This window comes from Momordica charantia (assembly GCF_013281855.1).
Source record: "Momordica charantia cultivar OHB3-1 chromosome 1 unlocalized genomic scaffold, Mcharantia_2.0 BLBB01000001.1, whole genome shotgun sequence".
Taxonomy (NCBI): Eukaryota; Viridiplantae; Streptophyta; class Magnoliopsida; order Cucurbitales; family Cucurbitaceae; genus Momordica; species Momordica charantia.
The window spans coordinates 22,760,360-22,778,586 of record NW_028275157.1 but is presented as its reverse complement, the minus strand read 5'-3'; the positions used below and the strand labels follow the sequence as shown (position 1 = coordinate 22,778,586).

General features: G+C 32.8%; 2 protein-coding genes across 3 annotated transcripts; both read right to left on the bottom strand.

The window, feature by feature from the left end:
* Window positions 1-4,080: 4,080 nt before the first annotated feature.
* On the bottom strand, window positions 4,081-9,033 carry LOC111012346 (plant cysteine oxidase 4). 2 transcript variants are annotated; one of them, XM_022286460.2, is made up of 6 exons: window positions 8,913-9,017; window positions 7,899-8,226; window positions 7,555-7,718; window positions 7,286-7,433; window positions 4,506-4,709; window positions 4,081-4,426 (listed from the first exon to the last, which is right to left on the bottom strand). In XM_022286460.2, exons 2-6 carry the CDS (start codon window positions 7,996-7,998, stop codon window positions 4,302-4,304), a joined length of 741 nt encoding a protein of 246 aa, XP_022142152.1. In that variant the 5' UTR covers window positions 7,999-8,226; window positions 8,913-9,017; the 3' UTR covers window positions 4,081-4,301. The 2 variants fall into 2 exon arrangements, with proteins under 2 accessions (XP_022142152.1, XP_022142157.1); XM_022286465.2 differs by lacking the exon at window positions 7,899-8,226 and having other exon boundaries at window positions 8,913-9,033.
* A 6,234-nt stretch (window positions 9,034-15,267) lies between these two features.
* Window positions 15,268-16,890, bottom strand: LOC111012503 (protein DOG1-like 3). The gene is given in 1 exon segment (XM_022286671.2): window positions 15,268-16,890. A coding segment is annotated over 1 exon segment (789 nt). The 5' UTR covers window positions 16,324-16,890; the 3' UTR covers window positions 15,268-15,534.
* Between the last annotated feature and the right edge of the window lie 1,337 nt (window positions 16,891-18,227).

The window sequence follows — 18,227 nt, the reverse complement described above, 5'->3', positions numbered from 1 at the left end:
CAGTTGTCTCTCTCTCTCTCTCTCTCTCTAACAAAATAATGTGGGGGCCAATCCCTATAATATTAAGCTTAGCTTTTCAATTTTCTTCCTACCTAAACTTGGACTTTTCCCCTTCCAATATGAAGGCCAGGGTTTTGTTTTACGTTTAACTTTAATTTTTACAGTTTATTGTATGCAATAAGCATTAAATAGCTGCCGCTTGACTTGGGATTCTGTCCCTCGAGAAATGGAAAATAAACAAACAACTAAAGATCAGAGAATGTGATATGAGACTTTGGTGCGATGAGAAGCGATAATTCAGTAATTGGAAATTTGCAACAATAGCCTAAAAAATCTTACTAAAATTAAGCATAACAATTTAGGATGATTTGTAGTTTAAAAACACATATTTAGAAGGAGAAGAATTAAATCATTACGAATTAAAATTCAATGACTAAATCATTACTCCTTCGGACAAAAATGATTTTTAATCTAAGGAGGTTTCGATATCTCTTTGAAAAAAATGTCAATTATAAATAACACGACGTTTGTGGAAAAAAGAATGAAATGAAATAATGAGATCTAAAAAAGTCCATGCACGTAATTTAATATATATACCTTGAGAAATTACATTATACATATATACATTCTAATGACGTGATATATTTTGAATATATTTTGTTTCTAATTCCACACGTATCTATAAATATAATAACCCCGGGATGTTATTTATTTGGTTTCGTGTGGGAGTGTGTAAAAAGGCAATAATTAATTAAGAACCAAAGTTCCCCAACTCCCATAGCCAAATAAATTTTTAGAAGAATAATTAAAGTTAAAGGCAATGCTCTATGTCGTAGGAATTGCCCCACGCCCACATCTATGAACTCCAACCTGCCAAATTCCATTTAAGAATTCTATCAAATTCTTGCGTTACCATCGCACATATTTACATCATCCAACCACACCTCTACAATTCATTCATTTATTTATTTGGTAGCTCCAGTTTTGCTTTTTATGTATATACAAACGCCTAATTAATTACAAATACATCTCTAAACTTTTAGTTTAACCAAAAATTTATATTTTTTAGGACTAATCAACCTCGATCCAAGTATTACTTATCGAAATCTAAAGGTCACCATTTTTTCGTTGAACTAAAAAAAATAAAAAAACAACATTTAAGTTTAACAAGGAAGATATCATGTGTTAATAATTTTACCAAGTCATTTCTTTTTTAATTAATATCATAACATCATTTATGGGATGATGTTGTGCTAATTTTTTTTTCCTTTTACAAATACTCTTTTCTTAATTTAAATACTATTTTGGTTCGTATACTTTTAAAATATTCATTTTAGTCATTTAACTTTCCACTTTTGTTCGTTTTAGTTCACATGTACTTTCAAAACATCCCTAGTACTTTTTAGAAGTGACCAATTTAATTCTTATTTACAAAATTTTGACATAATTTTTATACAAAATATAAATTATTTAATACAAATTTATGGTTACGTTTCAAGAAATTACAGGCTAAAACTGTAATCGAAGAAAATGAGAAAAATGAAAATGAAGGGACCTCAATTATTGCCACTTTTGAAAAGTACATTGACCAAAATAAATGTTTCTACGATACAATGGTTAAAATGAACAAATGTTGAAAATGTAAAGACAACTTTGGTCTGTTGTAATATGTTACCTAATCCATCAACTTTGGCTTTTAAGTTGAGTGGTAATTTATTCATACTTAACCTGGTAACAGAGCAGGATGCCCTATTTACTGAACATTTTGGGTTGAGCGATGAAAAAACATTACTACGCAAACGCAAGGACACTTTGAGAAAATATGGTAAATGTTTTAAGTTGGTTGAATATATGTGGTTTCATTACCTACCCAATTGACTAATTATTTATATGCACTTGTTTGTAGTGTAATAATTGGTGGGGAAATAGAAGTAAATGGGTCCCTAAATTAATTCTTGCCACTAAAAAGGTACAACTATTCCTTGCATAATTCTGCAAAATAGCATTATTTATGCTACTGAGTACCATAAGGCTATTTCATATGTATTTACAATATTTGCATGAATTGGTAGCCTGTGTGAGAGATTAATTCTAGCTAGCTGGGGATGTGGGGTTCCTACTTTTTCCCTAAGAAAACACTTTTTAATCATATTCATAAATCTAAACTCAAATCAAAATCCATATAGGGAGATGTTAATTAATTACATCATATATAAACATGTAATTTTTGTTTGGTCACAAATGGTAAGGATATAATCGTTCAAAAGTTTTTGTTATAACATCAAAAACTAATTATTCGTTATAAAATGAGACCTTAAGAAGAAGAGGACTCGTGAACACGAAAGTGAATTTAATTTTAAATCATTCCAAACCAAATATTATGCAATATATAACATATTTCCATAAATTTGAATTATTTGGTCACCTAACTTGAAAGAAATGTGAAAGCATTTTTGTCTTCTTATGTTGTTGAGGTTGTTTGACATTTTTTTTTTCTTTTTGCATATTTCAGTATTTAGACTTCAAGGGAATAATGCTCCATCCCGTTGCTTTGCATTTTATTATAATTATTTTAATGCATAAGAAGCCATCCGATCTTGCATCATTAAGACATCATAGTCTTTTCCACCAAAAAAGAAAGAAAAAAAATGAAGGGTTTAATGTCAAATGAACTCAATAAAATGGAATAAGTTAACAAGATAATGAAGATTAATTAGGGTTTTCATAGAAAATCTTAATAACGCTTTTGAAAGCTTTTTCATATTTGACTGATTTATATAATTTCTTTATTAATTTATTTAGTTTACATTTGTTGTTATCATCTTATTCTCCAAATCATAGAGTTCAACAAAATAATGGCAAATTTCAAAGTAATACGTATGATAACTTTCAACGATGGCATGTTTGAATTTATCAACAAAAGTAAAATAGGTCTTGAAGGAAAAAAAAATGGTTTCAACCCTCCATAAAAATAAAAATTAAATTAAAAAATCGATACAGTATATTTATTTTTTCTGCATAACAGTGAAGCGATGGTTTGAAAATTTTTATTAGATAATAAAATTTTATTAGTTTATTTAAATATTGTATTTCAGTTCTAGCAACACTTCAATCACCTTTAAACTCCGTTAATTAATAAAATAAAAATAGACTACAAATTTAGCATGATAAAAATTAAATATTTATAGTCACTGTGAAGTGTAAAACATCAATTACATGAGTTCAATCTCAATTCTTGTAATTGTTCAACTCAAACAAATTATATAAGTAATAACTTCAAAAAAATAATTATGTTATAAATATGCGAAAAATATATAACAAGTCCATTAATGTTGTCAACCGTACCCAATGGATAAATAACTAATGAGCTCTATAAGAAAAAAAAAATAGTATTATGTTTGCACTGTAAATCTACTTGATAAAATTTCTCCTATTGTTTCAGGCAATGTCGGAGATAATGGTAATAATGATTATTGTTACAATCATAGTAGTTTATTTTAACTGAAAAAATTTCTAAAAGAATTAAATACTTCTCATTCATACAAATTGTTTCAACAGAGAAAAAAATAATGAGATTAGAACTCTCAATTCTCTTTGTTTTAAGGTGGAACCAAATGAGGCCAGGTTTTAATAAGAAGGATTTGCAACTTTAGTAATCTGTGTTTCTTTGAAATGGCAATGGCTGTTAAATATGTTGTAAAGATATTGTTTTGTTTTCAGTTGATACAGATAGAGGTGTTCTTCTCCCTTGAGAGTAAAGAGTTTCATTTCATTATTCATCTAAGTTACAGTTCAACTCCTAGCTAGCCTAACTCTATTCCAATCTTTATTATGTGTTAGTTTGAGTACAAATTTATATTCAATCACATTAAATGATTGATATGAAAGTCAAATCCAGCGTTAGAGAATCATATCATAGTCATTTTCGATGAACTATTCAAAACCCCATCGCCATTTCCACACCCCGAGTATTTTTCAATCTCGCTAAAGAGTTTCACTCCATTATTTTTAACATGCTAAAGCGAATGTTTAGCTATTCAATTCTTTTTCTTCTTCCTCTAAATATTAACAATGAAGAGGTTGGAACAAAAAGAAGGCCGCCAGTGGTTTTTACTAACAGAAGATCAAATAGATCAGAGTTCTACAAAAGTAGAGCCTAACAGGTCAGTATCCACCACCCATTCAACCCACAGTATGTACATAAAATTATTGAACAAGTTTTGAGTGCTGGTGCAGTTTTAAGTTTAACCAGATGGCTCGTCGTTTCTCTGTCCAATCCGACTAAATTTGGCTTTACAGTCTTAACTCCATTGTCTAAAAATGGGACCTTTGTACAGTCCCCGCCGGACCACAAAGTTTTCAGGTGGTTGAATCTCTTCCAACCACGTAACTTCTGAGGATTCGGGTCCACAAAATTGGTCGAGACCTTTTGCATGGGAAGAGAGCAGAGGCAATTATAATTAAAAGTAGGGAGCAAGATATCAAGAGGAGGAAACAGACGATACCTGAAATTTCTCTCCTGGGAGACCTCCGGAAATAAGAGCAGTGTCGCCCATCTACAGAAGAGTAAGGCGGTGAGAGAATGTCGAATATTGCGCAGGGAGTTATGGCTTTGAAACAATGAATGTTGCCAGCTCGATCTGGATAAAGAATTGTTGTCCCACAAGGTGCAATCATCTCACAGTCCCTAACAAGTTTTGCAGGTCTGGCTGAGAATACACGCCAATTAAAACTTAATTCTCAATTTTTTACTCCAAAGAACGAGGAAAGAGGACTAAACAACCAAAACCCAGTGAAAATAATGATTTCACATTCTTCCCAGGAATGAACAAAGCATATGATCATTTTTCAAATATACCACTACAGCAAATGCAAGTTACGGATGGTGGAAAAGTTTTTTTTTTTTTTGATAATTGAGAGTTGGAGCTATGCTCTCATATACCACTACAGCAAATGCAAGTTACGGATGGTGGAAAAGTTTTTTTTTTTTTTTTGGATAATTGAGAGTTGGAGCTATGCTCTCCTATACCCAGGGTCAGGGGCACCCGTGCCCACACGCCCTAAACCAAAAAAATTCGTTTTAAGCCATTTATTTGTTTCTTCGGATCAACATTGGGCCTTTGCCTTTCCCCCTGTCTACCTCTGGAGATGTTCTCCTAAGGTAAATCCACAGTGGGCAAGGGTTGAAAAGAAGGCTAGCAAGAAACAGGGTCAGATATTTACTATGCCGGCATACCTTGCATTGCTCCACAAAGTCTTTGACAGCCCTTTTCGTCCCTTAATAAAGATTTCCGAACATAGTACCTCTAACACAATAGCTATATGAACCAATTGTTCTTCCATCAATAGACTGTACATCAAAATGTCATTTAAAAAGAACATAAAAAAACTTATTGGAGTACAGTTTCAACCTATCATTCATCATGACCTGGAAGGCGGATGTTGTATTTGCTTCAGATGGCATTACCAAGAAATTGTAGCGATCCATCATACAGAGCTTTTTCAGGCAAATCTTTCTGCCGCGCCATAATCTGGTGATACCCCAGTGCAAATCCAAGTTTGAAAAAAATAGCTGTTTCATTTAGTTCATCATGACAAGGATTGGAAACTTATCTAGTATTCTTTTGCACTTTTTTCTCACACTACACTCTTGCCAGTGAGGGAAGAAAACGCTTCTACAGGATTCCCTCTAGCATTGATTGGAATTGGATGATTAAAGCCAACTTAAATTCTTCCAATGTTTACATAACAATGGCTTCTATCAATCCACCGAAGCTCTAGCGGCGTCGGCACCCCTTTTTTTTCTAACTCATTCATTCAGTTTATCTCAAAGTATCATTTTATTGATAAAATCCACCCATGCAAGCCGCTCCCATCAAACAATGCAAATTCCGAACTCCTCACCATAAACTCAAATGACTTCTCCTCCTCCTTAGCCTCACTTGGTTCTCCTATCTCTCCCACTACTTACATTCTAATCTCCAGATTGATCGCATGCTTCCCCCTTTCAACAGTTCTTAAACCAAAGGTTACATAAAGGTTCACTTCACTCTGATTCTTCTTGCCACTTTAATAGTTGACCTACTCCCTCAAAATATTTGGCGATGTTTATCTCCATCAAACGGAATCTTTAAACTTCTTCAGTTGCAACTTCCAATCTCGACTACACAACTTCCACTATATTTTCCATCTTCTTCCCTCTTGGCATAAGAGTTCTCATACCAACTGATAAACAATTGAATGGAGTTCAATTCTACTAAAAATACACTTTGACCTTAACTGGAAAGAATATTAACCACAATTCTTAGACATTCAAGAGGTTTAAGGCTCTCCCCATGAAATAATTTCTTTTATTAAAATTAAATTATTTAGAAAAAATAAAATAAAATAAAAACCCTTATAATACCTGATACCTCACTACAAAAGACATCCTTCTATGTATACTCTCCTCCCTAACCAAACTACTAAGATGACCCACTCCCCATCACTAAATATTCCTCCTGACAACTAACTCTCCTACTCCTGCACTTTCCCTCAAGCCTCTCTGTAAAACATATGAAAATTAATTTCTCCTATCTAATTAATACACCTTAGAAAACTAATTCAGTTTTCTTTATAGGAATACCATTAAATGTCAATCTTTTTCATCTCATTTTAGAATTCAAGCAGTATAATGATTGAACTTCTGAATGACCTAGACCTTACTTGAACAGATTTGTTCTATATATTGTACAACTGTATCCCTAAGTTCTAAAAGTGATTGAACTTCTGAAATTTGCTAAAAGAAGCAGCAACAATTCTCATCAAGACATTAAATTTGTATATAAGAAGCACTCACTTTAAAATAAATCATCCTTATAATTCTATGATAAAACTTAGAATGAAAAGGGATAAGCATAAGCATCATTCTCCTTCAGGGGATTAATGGAAAATGTTTGAATCAACTCTTCATACATCAAGTAAACGGTGATGCAGAGCACCAATAAGGCCAGAAAATACCTTATTGAAGGAAAAAATACAATTGGATTATAGATGATTATACAAAATACATCAAGCTATCAATATTCTCCAACTCATTATAAAGATTAGGGATAAACAATTTAAAGAAGACAAAAAACATCATCTGCGTTTGATCATATTAGCACTGCCTGAACTATTCATTCAACGTGCATTGTATGGAATCTGTATTTTCCGATATCACAACAGGACAACCAATTTTTTTATCTTATCTAGAATGGGGCTTCTAACAAGCTTCCGGTGTATTCCATTAGTAAGAAAGAAATACCTTGAGAAAGATCAGTGAACTGAGGTAGATCAAGCCAATCATATGATCGTACGTGTAAAGCACCATATAGAAGCTTGCTCAATACGGTCATTCCAGGATGATTATGAAGTGGAATGATAGAACCTGGGGGCATGCAAAAGATTCCTATCTGCACACAACACAATAAATTTTTCCTGAGCGACTGCATTTTTCGAATCCTTATCGTTAATTGCCCGAGATGGCACTGATGGGGAATAACCAGAAGTAAACTTATCAATGAAATCATATACCGAGAATCTTTCACATTCATGCAAATGTAGGTACTTTATTGTTGATGGATATTGATGTAAGCCATTTCGATCTTTCTTGCTATTAGTACCATTCGGCGAACCTTTCCAACCACGAGCTAACTGTGACTCCTGTTCGAGACCCACATTAGACGGCTTCAGTTCATCTGAAACAGAATTTTACAAACTCATAAATATAAGTGAGTCATCCAACACAAACAGCATAATCAAGGTCTAGCCATTGACATAAAATGCAAATATGTAAACGTGTATGAAAAATGCTTTACAATTGATTTGTGGGACAAACGGATCAAGAAGATGAGCTAACAACTTATTTGTTTACGCACCTAAGAGAGAAAGGACTTTCTCTAGAGCCTCTTCTGACACCGGACCACTGGCAGAAAATGATGCTTTGCAAGCATCATACAACTTCTGAATTATGGGCATACTTTCAGGAGGGCAGACAAGATATTTCTGTTAATGGACTGATCAAGCACAGTCAGAACCTTATCTATCACCAACATTTGGATCTCAATCAGAGATCGAGAATTTCAAGAGCTTCTTATACTCCTTCAGCCTAGAATAGTACTACTCGGTAAATTCCAAGCTCAGTTGAAATGTCAATCCAAAGAATAGTACTAACATTTCTGGTAATTAACCAAACTATCCATATTTCTGCACCATCCATTTCAACATATTACAGTATTGCACAAGATATAAAATTTCTTGAAGGTAACATATACGTTAGTATACAGTATTTTATCATTATTTAAACGGCGATCAAGAGTTGACACAAATGACCGAAAAGGGAAAAGAATTTGGGAACCCTAGCCCTTATTTTCCAATCAATAAATCAAAATTAAGCTGGCCACTATCAGAAATTGCAAAATAATAAATGATAATATCTTGTTATTTCGGCGCCTTTCACCAGAAATCAAACAGAGGAAAAGGTTCAAGTAGTTCCATCTTGTTACGTTTATGAAATTTAAACACCAAAACGAGCGTCGCAGTTGCAATTTAACATTATACAACCAAATTAAAGAAAAATAAAAGGCACAAAAATAGCGCGAAATTTTGGTAAATTGTAACAGAAAGAAAAACAGAAACATCAATGCATGAGGATGTACTAAAATCAGAACCCTAGATTGAAATCGCAGCTTTCACGAAGGAACAGCCAAAGCAACTGAGAGAAGCTGGGATGAAGCAACCAAACAAAGAGAGAAAAGAAGAAGAAGTTTCTCTCCGCCTTGAACATTTAAAAATCAGATTAAAAAAGAAAGGAAAGAAAAACAGGTCGAGCTCAAAATCAGCTGCGAGCAGAACGAAAGAAGAGTTCGGCGGATGAGCTGAGAGAGACGAACCTGAGGAGCGACGGAGAGAAGCAACCGGTTGCCGCAATCGGCGAGTTTTCACCCGTGGGATACGGCAGCGTCGCATGGCGTTTATTCGTAAGTATTAATGTTTTGGGAATGCCACGTTTTAACATCACCAAATTTTTTAATTAAATAAATTTTCCAAACCAAAATCCGTCTTGGTTCAGTGATCCAACGATGACGTAAGCCAAGCCCACCATTTCTTTTACAACCAATTAAATTTCATTCTCATTCCATAATTTAAATTGACTAAAAGTAGTAATTTTAATCCTTTTTGTAAACATTTAATACAATATACACAATTGTAATTTTTTACTATAAATTTATGATTACATAAAAAAAAAACCTAAAATTTTAATCAAATAAATGAGATAAAAATGAAAAATAGAAAATCAAAATGGTCGCTTTATTTAAATATAACTACCATAACCACGATGTGAAAGTATAAAAATTAAAATGAATAAAAATTGAAATTACATAAACTGAAATGGATAAACGAGTATAACTCAGTACTAATTGGTATATATCTCCAACCACCTCTCTCTACGAAAATATAATAAGTAATATTCTCAAAAAATATATATATGCATTAAGAAAAAAATATTTGCGTTAATTCAAATTGTGATATCTACTACCTAGATCATAATAGAATTCTAAACACTAATTAGAAATACTTTTATGGTTTTTATTTAAATATTTTATTACTAACCTCTTTTTGCATTTTTTTTTTATTTTGCTCAGTGGTACAACAAATACAAATATGAAATGAAAGATTGAACCTCCTACCTCTAAAAAAAAGAAGCAAGATACTGCACACATTTATATTTTCTTTACTTAAATAGTTTTTCACATACTTTTTTAGGAAATAAAAACACCAAATTCAAACACACTCCTTAAACCTCCTTTTTAAAATTTAAATCTTGCCATTATTTTATAAGAGCTCTTAATAGGAGAGCTACACTAATATATGCTAATAAAAGAAGTCAATCGAAGACATGTTTCTTTCTTTCTCCTTCTTCTTTTTTTTTTTTTTTTTTTGACAGAAATCTCAAACATAGTTAATAAGGTAATTATTACTATTTTAATAATCAACGGTTCAATCCTAGCCAGTCGCGATGGATGAATTAAAAAGAGAAAAAAAAAACTTTAAAGATCTGACCCATTTGAAGTATAAATAAATATGCTTTATCAAATAAAAATAAATGATGATGATGAGAATTGGTTGATTTGTTGGGTTCATGAACCATTCAAAAGAGACAATATCTCAGTTGAGTGCATTGTATAGATTAAAAAAACTAAAAAAGTAGGGACAGGGGTGAGACAAGGGTAAAAGAAAATAATAATAATTTCTCTTTTACATATGTTCGTTTCAACTTTCATCATATCATATCCAACTTTTTTCATTTTTTTTCTTTCGGATTATCATATCCAACTTTTGCTCCTTTGTTTTGTTTGCATGCGAGACATATTTTGTAGAATATTGAAAAAAAATAAAAACATATAAAACATGCCCAGTACGTAGAAGTAATTGTAATTATTTATCTACTAAAGTGAGTATAGTGCAACGATAATTGACATATATTTCACGTGTTCAATTCTCCATCTCCACACATAGTAAAATAAAAATTGCAACTATTTATCTCAAAAAAATAGTAATAAAAAATATGCAATTACAATCGTTGTCCTAAAAGAGAAATAAAGTAATTTCCACCCATAGTATTAGTATATAACGTGCAAAATACAATGATGCAATAGGACAAGTGAATTCACTTTTCACTTTTTACTTTTTTACTCGGCTGTACAAGTTTTTTTCCCTTTCTTTTGAATGAGACTGTACAAGTGTCTAATAATATATTTTTACAAACCTACGTTCTTGTGTTTAACGCAAATGACATAAACATGGTTATAATTACACCTATAAATTTTAAATTATAAAAATTAAATCCTTAAATTTTTACCGATGAAAAAATTGCATTCATAGACTTTAAATAGTAAAAATATAAGGAAAAAACTTTAGCAACTTAAAGTTAAATGAGGAATTTCATCCTTGACGCTATTAAATATTTGATAATTCACAATTAATTTTTTTTTTGTTTTTGTATTTCTGTCTCTTAATTGTCAAATATTTCATGTTGCTAGGGAGGAAGTTTCTTTTTTAACTCTAAGAAACCAATTTTTTTTTCAAAGTGTAAACTTTCAAATTTTCATCAGTGAAAAAATTTCACACGTAAATTTTTAAATTGTAAAAATTAAACCATCAAACTTTTACAAGGGAAAAAATCATACCATTAAACTTTATTGATTAAACAATTATTAGATTGAAACAATTTAAAATTTAAAATGGATCAAAGAAGTATGATTATATATTCCAATATAACTCATTGATTAAGGTATTTTTACCTTCTGTAGAAGGTTATTGATTTAAAACTCAATGTAATGTTGTGAAAAACTATATACAATTTTGTTTATATTAAATTTTAAAAGTCAATTTGATGTAAGTAAAAATTTGCGTATCGCAGGAATACCTAGCTACTTTATTTATTCACATTATTAAGAAATGATCCTTTGATATCAATAAACACTACATGATTTTTATTGTAGTCCCGGTGCGGCAGATAATAAATAAAACAAATATTCATATTTAAGTTATTGTTTATTATTAAATTTATTCTAAAAATATATTATCCACCAAACTATTTTTAAGAATAATGCTTGAAAAATAGATGGTCAACCCATCCTATAAAGTGGCAGTTATAGGTCATCTCTGAGTCATTTCTTGAAGAGACGGTTTGTTAACATGACACTTCATGTTTGATTTTTTTTTTAATTTGCATCATGTCCTCTAGAGACGACCTCTTTAGCTATGTATTGTAGATCGTCTCTTGAGAGACGACTTGTTCTCAAAATCTAATAGTATTTCTGAGATCTTTTTTTTAAATAAAATTTAACTAAAAAATCTAATCAAATTTAAAACAAATTATTTTTTAAAATACAAACTTTAAATTAAATTCAACTATAAAAAAAATCTAACAAAATCTAGAAAAAAAAAACATATTATAAAAAAATTGATCTAAAAAACAAACTTTAAATTAAGTTTAACTATAAAATATGTAACAAAATTTTAAAAGACTAATTATAAAAAGATCATTAAAAAATACCAACTTTAAATTAAATTTAGCTAACAAAATTTTAATACATACGAATAAAAGAATGTTAATTTAACTAATTATTATTTAATATTTAAATTTTAAACTAAATACGGTGGTATCTTAGATTATAGTCAAATATATGCTTGTTCCATAGAGTTATCTGCAATTCAATAGTGTTGATTCATCGATCTCCAACTTGACAATCACTCAGCACTTATTTTTCCTTCACCAATCTCTCTCTCCTTAGTCACTTCAATCGGTAGATCACAACTTTAGTAAAAATTAATTTTCTATCTATCACATTTAGACTTAGTTATAAAATTCCACATAACAATGGCCTATCATTGATCTCGGCCTTTTCATTAATATTAATGGGAAATGTACCATTCTATTTAAGGTTTGTTTTTAGATTTTATTAGATTTGTTGAGTTAAATTTGATTTGATTTTTGTTTTCATAAAATATTAAGAAAATCTTGGGAGGGTCACATACAAAACTTAGAAACGACAATTTGTGAATTTTAATAAAAAATGTGCTACATTAATAGATTGTATTTTCGAGAGAGGACTTGTACCACCTCATTAATTATCTCTTGAAGAGACGATCATCTATTTTACTAGAAAAAGATAAATCAAAGAACCACGTTATGACATGTAGCTGTCAGGTCATCTCTACCTATTTCACAAACATTAATTTTTGGAAATAATTTAGTGGATGGAATATTTTTTAAACTAGTTTAATGATAGGCAATATTAAAAATAAATAAATAAAAGTCCCTGGAAAATTTTCCTCCAAAGTTAAGCGTTCACTTCCCGCCCTGTCGAAACAAAACTGGGACTGGGTGGTAGGCTGGCGACGAAAATTGGGCTGGCCGTCGGCCCATTAGGAAGTTGGGGCGGAAAGAAATTGGGGGCCCTGTTACTTTTAATGCCAAGAACTCCAAAATTGTCCAATACTTTCAATAAACATCACTTTCATTTATTTTTAAATTATTTTAAAATACCCATTTACCCTCATGCATTATTTATGCCACGTGGCAGCCATGTAGTGTGAATTCTCTTCTAAAGGACGGGGCGAGGACGGGAATAGCTTCCCATCTCCATCCCCGTCCTCATTTCATTCTCCATTTTGTTAAATTTCAACAGGAAATTATTTTATATTTACTGTTTAAAAGCAAATCAAACTAAAAGTTAGGCATCCCTAATAAATTTTCATTTAAATGTTTAAAGTCATATGAAAAAATCTTATTTTAAAAAATATAAATTAAATTTCTTGAGAACGGCTCATAATTGGTAGTACAAATTATTAAACAAAATCATAATACAACCAATCTTTAATTTCACCATTCTTATCCCACTATCAATACATATAAGTGGTAAACTCACGTTCATCGGATTAACGCATCCATCTTCAATCAAAAGGTCATGAGTAACAATCTCTACTCCTACATGTATTAAGAAAAATGTCGTAAACACATAACAATGTCTCATGAATATCTACTAAAATGGAAATATATATATATATTATAATGTCAATTCAAACTTAACCAAATAACCTTGGAAAGTTAGATGAGGGTTGAACTAAACATTATATTAAATATTTAACCGTTACAGCAATAATTACTATGTCATAAAACCTAACATGAATATAACTCAATATTAATCGACATGTATTCCTTCATCTTTCGAGTTTGAAGGTTTGATTTCTCGTATCCTTAAATTGTTGTATCGGAAGAAGAATTACTATATTATAAAATAAAAAATATGCTATAGCGATGGGCTCAAGCCAGCAGATGGAGGGACTGGGAGAAGCGATGTTGCGCTAAGAGTACAAGATTAACGTGGCGAAGCAATTATCCGACACCAGCGGCCGCAATTCAGAAACAGTTTTATCATTATTTTATTTGAAATAAAGTTGTCAAATAACAATTTCTTTCTGTACCGGTACGTATTACACTTCTTAGAAAAATTTAATTATTTTATATCAAAAATAATTTGAAATATTTGTTAACGGAATAAATGTTAAACTTGTAATTTAGGGTTTTGTTTGAGACTTTAGGGGAGGAAAATTAAAAAGGAAATCTTTGTAACGGTTGAAACATAAAATGGCACATCAATTGAATTGGGTGGTTCAAATAGGTCCAAGGGTCATAAGTAAAATGGAAAAGTTTGAAATATTGACTCGAATGGCATAGAGAAGGGCTGCACGGACTGCGCTCTCTCGATGTGGATACCCATCGTCCACGCACTGATTGACTTGGACGATTGAACTGACAGAACAGATATGTACGATCATATCTAAAGTAATGCACTAAAATGACTGAGGTGATAATTGCGCTGCCTAACAAAAGAAAGATCTCCAGAAGGTGAATATTATTGTTTAATGAGAATAAAAAGGTTAGGGGAGGTTTAGTTTTTGCAAGTTTGGAGTTTGGAAGGTGAAATGCGGTGGCGCGATTCCAATTCGTTATTCATGGGATTGAGACACCTAATGTGTATGATGAATCAACGTTGGCCGACAATTAATTCCACTCTAGCTCCCTTTTCCAATACAACCAAAATTATATACAAACGATCATTCCTCCGCCTACAACCTCCAACTATACAAATCCAATTAACTCATCATTCTCATGCACTCTCAGCTATCACCTCACAAACTCCCAATCTATACATCCCTATCCCATCACCATTTTCGTCCTTTCCTACAATTAACTTTTTATAATACAAAAATATCATGCCGCCATTCAAACTCGAGTCGATATGCTCCACCTGCTTTCTAAGGGCAACATGTCTTATCAACTTCACCTTAACGATTTCGTCCCAATCATAATGGCCTATTATTATTTAATCAATGAACAATTGTTAAAAAGGATACGAGGGTCAAATAGATAACGCATAACTTATCTATCTCTTAATCAGAGATATGTATCAATTATTTAAGTTCAATATATATATATATATATTTATTTATATAATAAAGAGAAATTGCAGTGGATAGTAAAAATCTTTTATATATTTCGAACTATATCACATCTTTTTCAAATTTTCGAATATACCAAAAAATTTTACTATTATATGAGATAGTAGTATATATTATTAGATATATATATGTAAGTATATCAAACACTCCTATCATATATCAAATGTATATCACATGTATATATGGTATAATTTATCATCTTAAAAAAATTGTTATATTTGAAAAAATTTAAAGGGATTGTTATTTTACTAGATGGTTTGGCCGTATTTGCAACTGTTAGGCAAGGAAAGGGGCAAAGGTAAGTGATTTAGATGATATACCTTGGATTGGAAAATGAAATTCCGCAAGATGCAAAAAAAATGGCGAAGAAAAGAAAAGGAAAAGAGAAAGAAAAATCACTCTCCAAAGTCGAAAGACTCGAAACAAGCAGAAGCGAAGCGCGGCGTTTATGGTAATGGTAATGATAGCATTCGGCGGTGCGTTTTAGCTGACAGCGTCCCTTCCGTGCCTCTGGTCAGTTCGCTTCCCCCACTGACGCACGCACAGATGAAGCCTCTTACTGGACGCCAGAAACATGACCGCCTGCAACGGTCTGAGAATCTCCGTGAGGTGGTTCAGCGTCCGCATCCTCAACTTGTCCGCCGCCTCCATTATTCTCAACATCTCCCCGTCCACCTGCTTCTCCAGCGCTCTCTCCAACTCCTCCTCCGCGGCGGCCTCTTTCGCTCTCATCGCAATCCCCACCACCGTCTGCTCCGCTATCTCCTCCTGCACCCTCGCCAGCTCCGACGTCAGCCTCTCCTCCTCCTTCACCGTCTCCATCTGCAGTCTGTTCAGCTCCTCCAGCTGCTGCGGCGACACGTCTCTCACCTCCTCCACCGACCTCCTCCCCTCCAGAAATTCCACCAGCCGCGCCTCCAGATCCAGCCCCGTCACCGAGTACACCAGCCGGATGAACATCGACGGCCGTCACCCCGCGATCCACATCAGACAGCTCTCCCTCGCCGTGCACCACACCGGCGCGAAGTATCCCGCCACGTCCTTTTTCGCCAATTCGGCTCGCCGATCAATGTAGTCGTGGAATTGCTCGATGCTCTTGTCCACCAGCTTCGTCAGTTCTACCTCGCTTTCTTCCGTGGCTCCCTTCTTCTCGATTGCGTTCAGGGCTTCCAACAGCTCCCTCTGGCTCTCTTCTTGAATTTTCATCCACTCCCTGAAACAGCGGTGCGACATGGAATGGCTGCTGCTGCTGCTGCTGCTTTCGGCCATCATCCAGACAGAAATTTCAAAATCCCAACTCAACGTACTCGCTCACTCCCACTTTCAGGATGTTTTAATTTAATTTTGCGAACGTGTTGAGGCTGTGTCATTCTCATTTATACAAGGAAAGAGCTTCACTCCTCCTCCTGCCTACTCCTCCTGCCTACCCTCACGTGGTCTTATAATAAAAAGTACAAGTGTTGCTTGTTACGTTTTTTTTATTATTTTATTAAATTTCATAATCTGGTCAAAATATCCCCAAATCTCTTCTTTTTTTTTTGTTTAGATTCATTGTAGGATTCTTCTATCTTTTTTCTCTCTTCCTATAACTTCCTACTCCCATCTTTTTCTTCATAATTTTCTTCTCAATCTGTAGGAGCACTGTAACCTCTTTTTTGTCTTCTATTTTATATGGAAGATCCTGCAATCTTTTATTTATAGCCATTTTTTTAAAGAATATAATTGAAGAAGTTTTGGAATATTGGATTAAAGTTGTTAAATTTTTTTTCCAACTTTAACTACAGATGATCAACGATCAGTATTGCATTAGAAGGAGATGAGAGAAAAAAAGAAGTAAGGAGCGACAGCGAGAGAGAGAAAAAATGTGTAGAATCGTCTGACTAGTTTTTTTTTTTTAATTAAAAGAGATTTGAGAAGATTTTGACGAAATTATGGATTTTAATAAGATAAATAAAAAAACAACAACCAACACTTGTCCTCCTATCAAAAAAAGAGTACAGTACTTCTCACCGTGGAGGAGCGGAGTTTTTCTTTCTCTTTATATAATAGCTGTTAAGGTGTTTGTGTGTATAAAGAAAAACAAACCGACAAAAGATGGCATGCCGAGTTTTTTAATTAGTTTTCGGGAAATTTCTGGGTTTGATTTTCATCTGGTTTTCTTTCTTCGAATTCTCTTCCACGTCCTTATCTACGTCACCAAAGGAAGACGTGTCGCTCTCTGGGACACTAATTAAATGAAATCAGACTCCATCTCTACTCAGAATCATAAATCAGAACACAGTATATACTTTTCTTTATTATTCCAATGGGTTCATATTATTTTCCCCCGTTCTAAGAAACTCTCTATGGTCCGACCATTATTGGATTCTGTGGATCGAAAAATAAGAAGAGAAATTTGAAAAAAAAAAAAAAAAACAGAGAGAGAGATTTAATTGTCATCGATTTTGTATAAATAATTTTATTACAATTAATTCATAAATAAATTTGGTTCGGAGTGATTATCATTCCTCAACAAAAATTACCTATAACGTCGATATTTCAAAATAACATTAAAATGACATTAGATTTTTTTATAAATAAGTTTTATATATCTCTTTGCCAAATATATAATTTTAAAGAAAGTGATTTTTGCAATTACAGAAGTGATTTCAACATGTCATAAATCACTCTCAAATATATATCTCTAAATGTCTCAACCCTACTTACTTTAAGAGAGTGAGTTAAGACCCCACCAAAACGAGAGCAAATGGTGTCGACATGTATATGTCGTGTATCGTCTATCAGACCATGTTGAAGATTGAGAGAGAAATATCATGTGATGCAACTAAATAGGATGATGCATCACCTAACATACCAAGATATGTGCATAAAAAAAATATACCCTAAGATACGTTATGTCGGTGGTGTCGTGACAAGTTCAGTAGGAATCAGTTTTAGGGTCCCAAATCACGACCCGATATTAACTTGCACTCCATATTTGCAAGTAAACTCATCGCCACTTATGACGCCCGTGGGTACCAAAACAAAAATGCTTTAGCAAGTACTTTTAGAGGGAGACATGGTTCACTCTCCACCCCCTTAGGTCATGTTATGGCCCAAGCGAGCCACCCCGTGGCACATGTGTGTCAATGCGTGGGCAAGCATCACAAAACGAGTGTCTTGAGTTCATTTGACGA

Excerpts from the sequence above, each read along its gene's own strand:
- LOC111012346 (XM_022286460.2), bottom strand. The coding sequence starts at position 7,998 with ATGCCCATAATTCAGAAGTTGTATGATGCTTGCAAAGCATCATTTTCT. Across the intron at positions 7,719-7,898 it reads GAAAGTCCTTTCTCTCTTAG|ATGAACTGAAGCCGTCTAAT; the intron begins GTGCGTAAACAA and ends ATTCTGTTTCAG. Across the intron at positions 7,434-7,554 it reads ATGAATGTGAAAGATTCTCG|ATAGGAATCTTTTGCATGCC; the intron begins GTATATGATTTC and ends TGTTGTGTGCAG.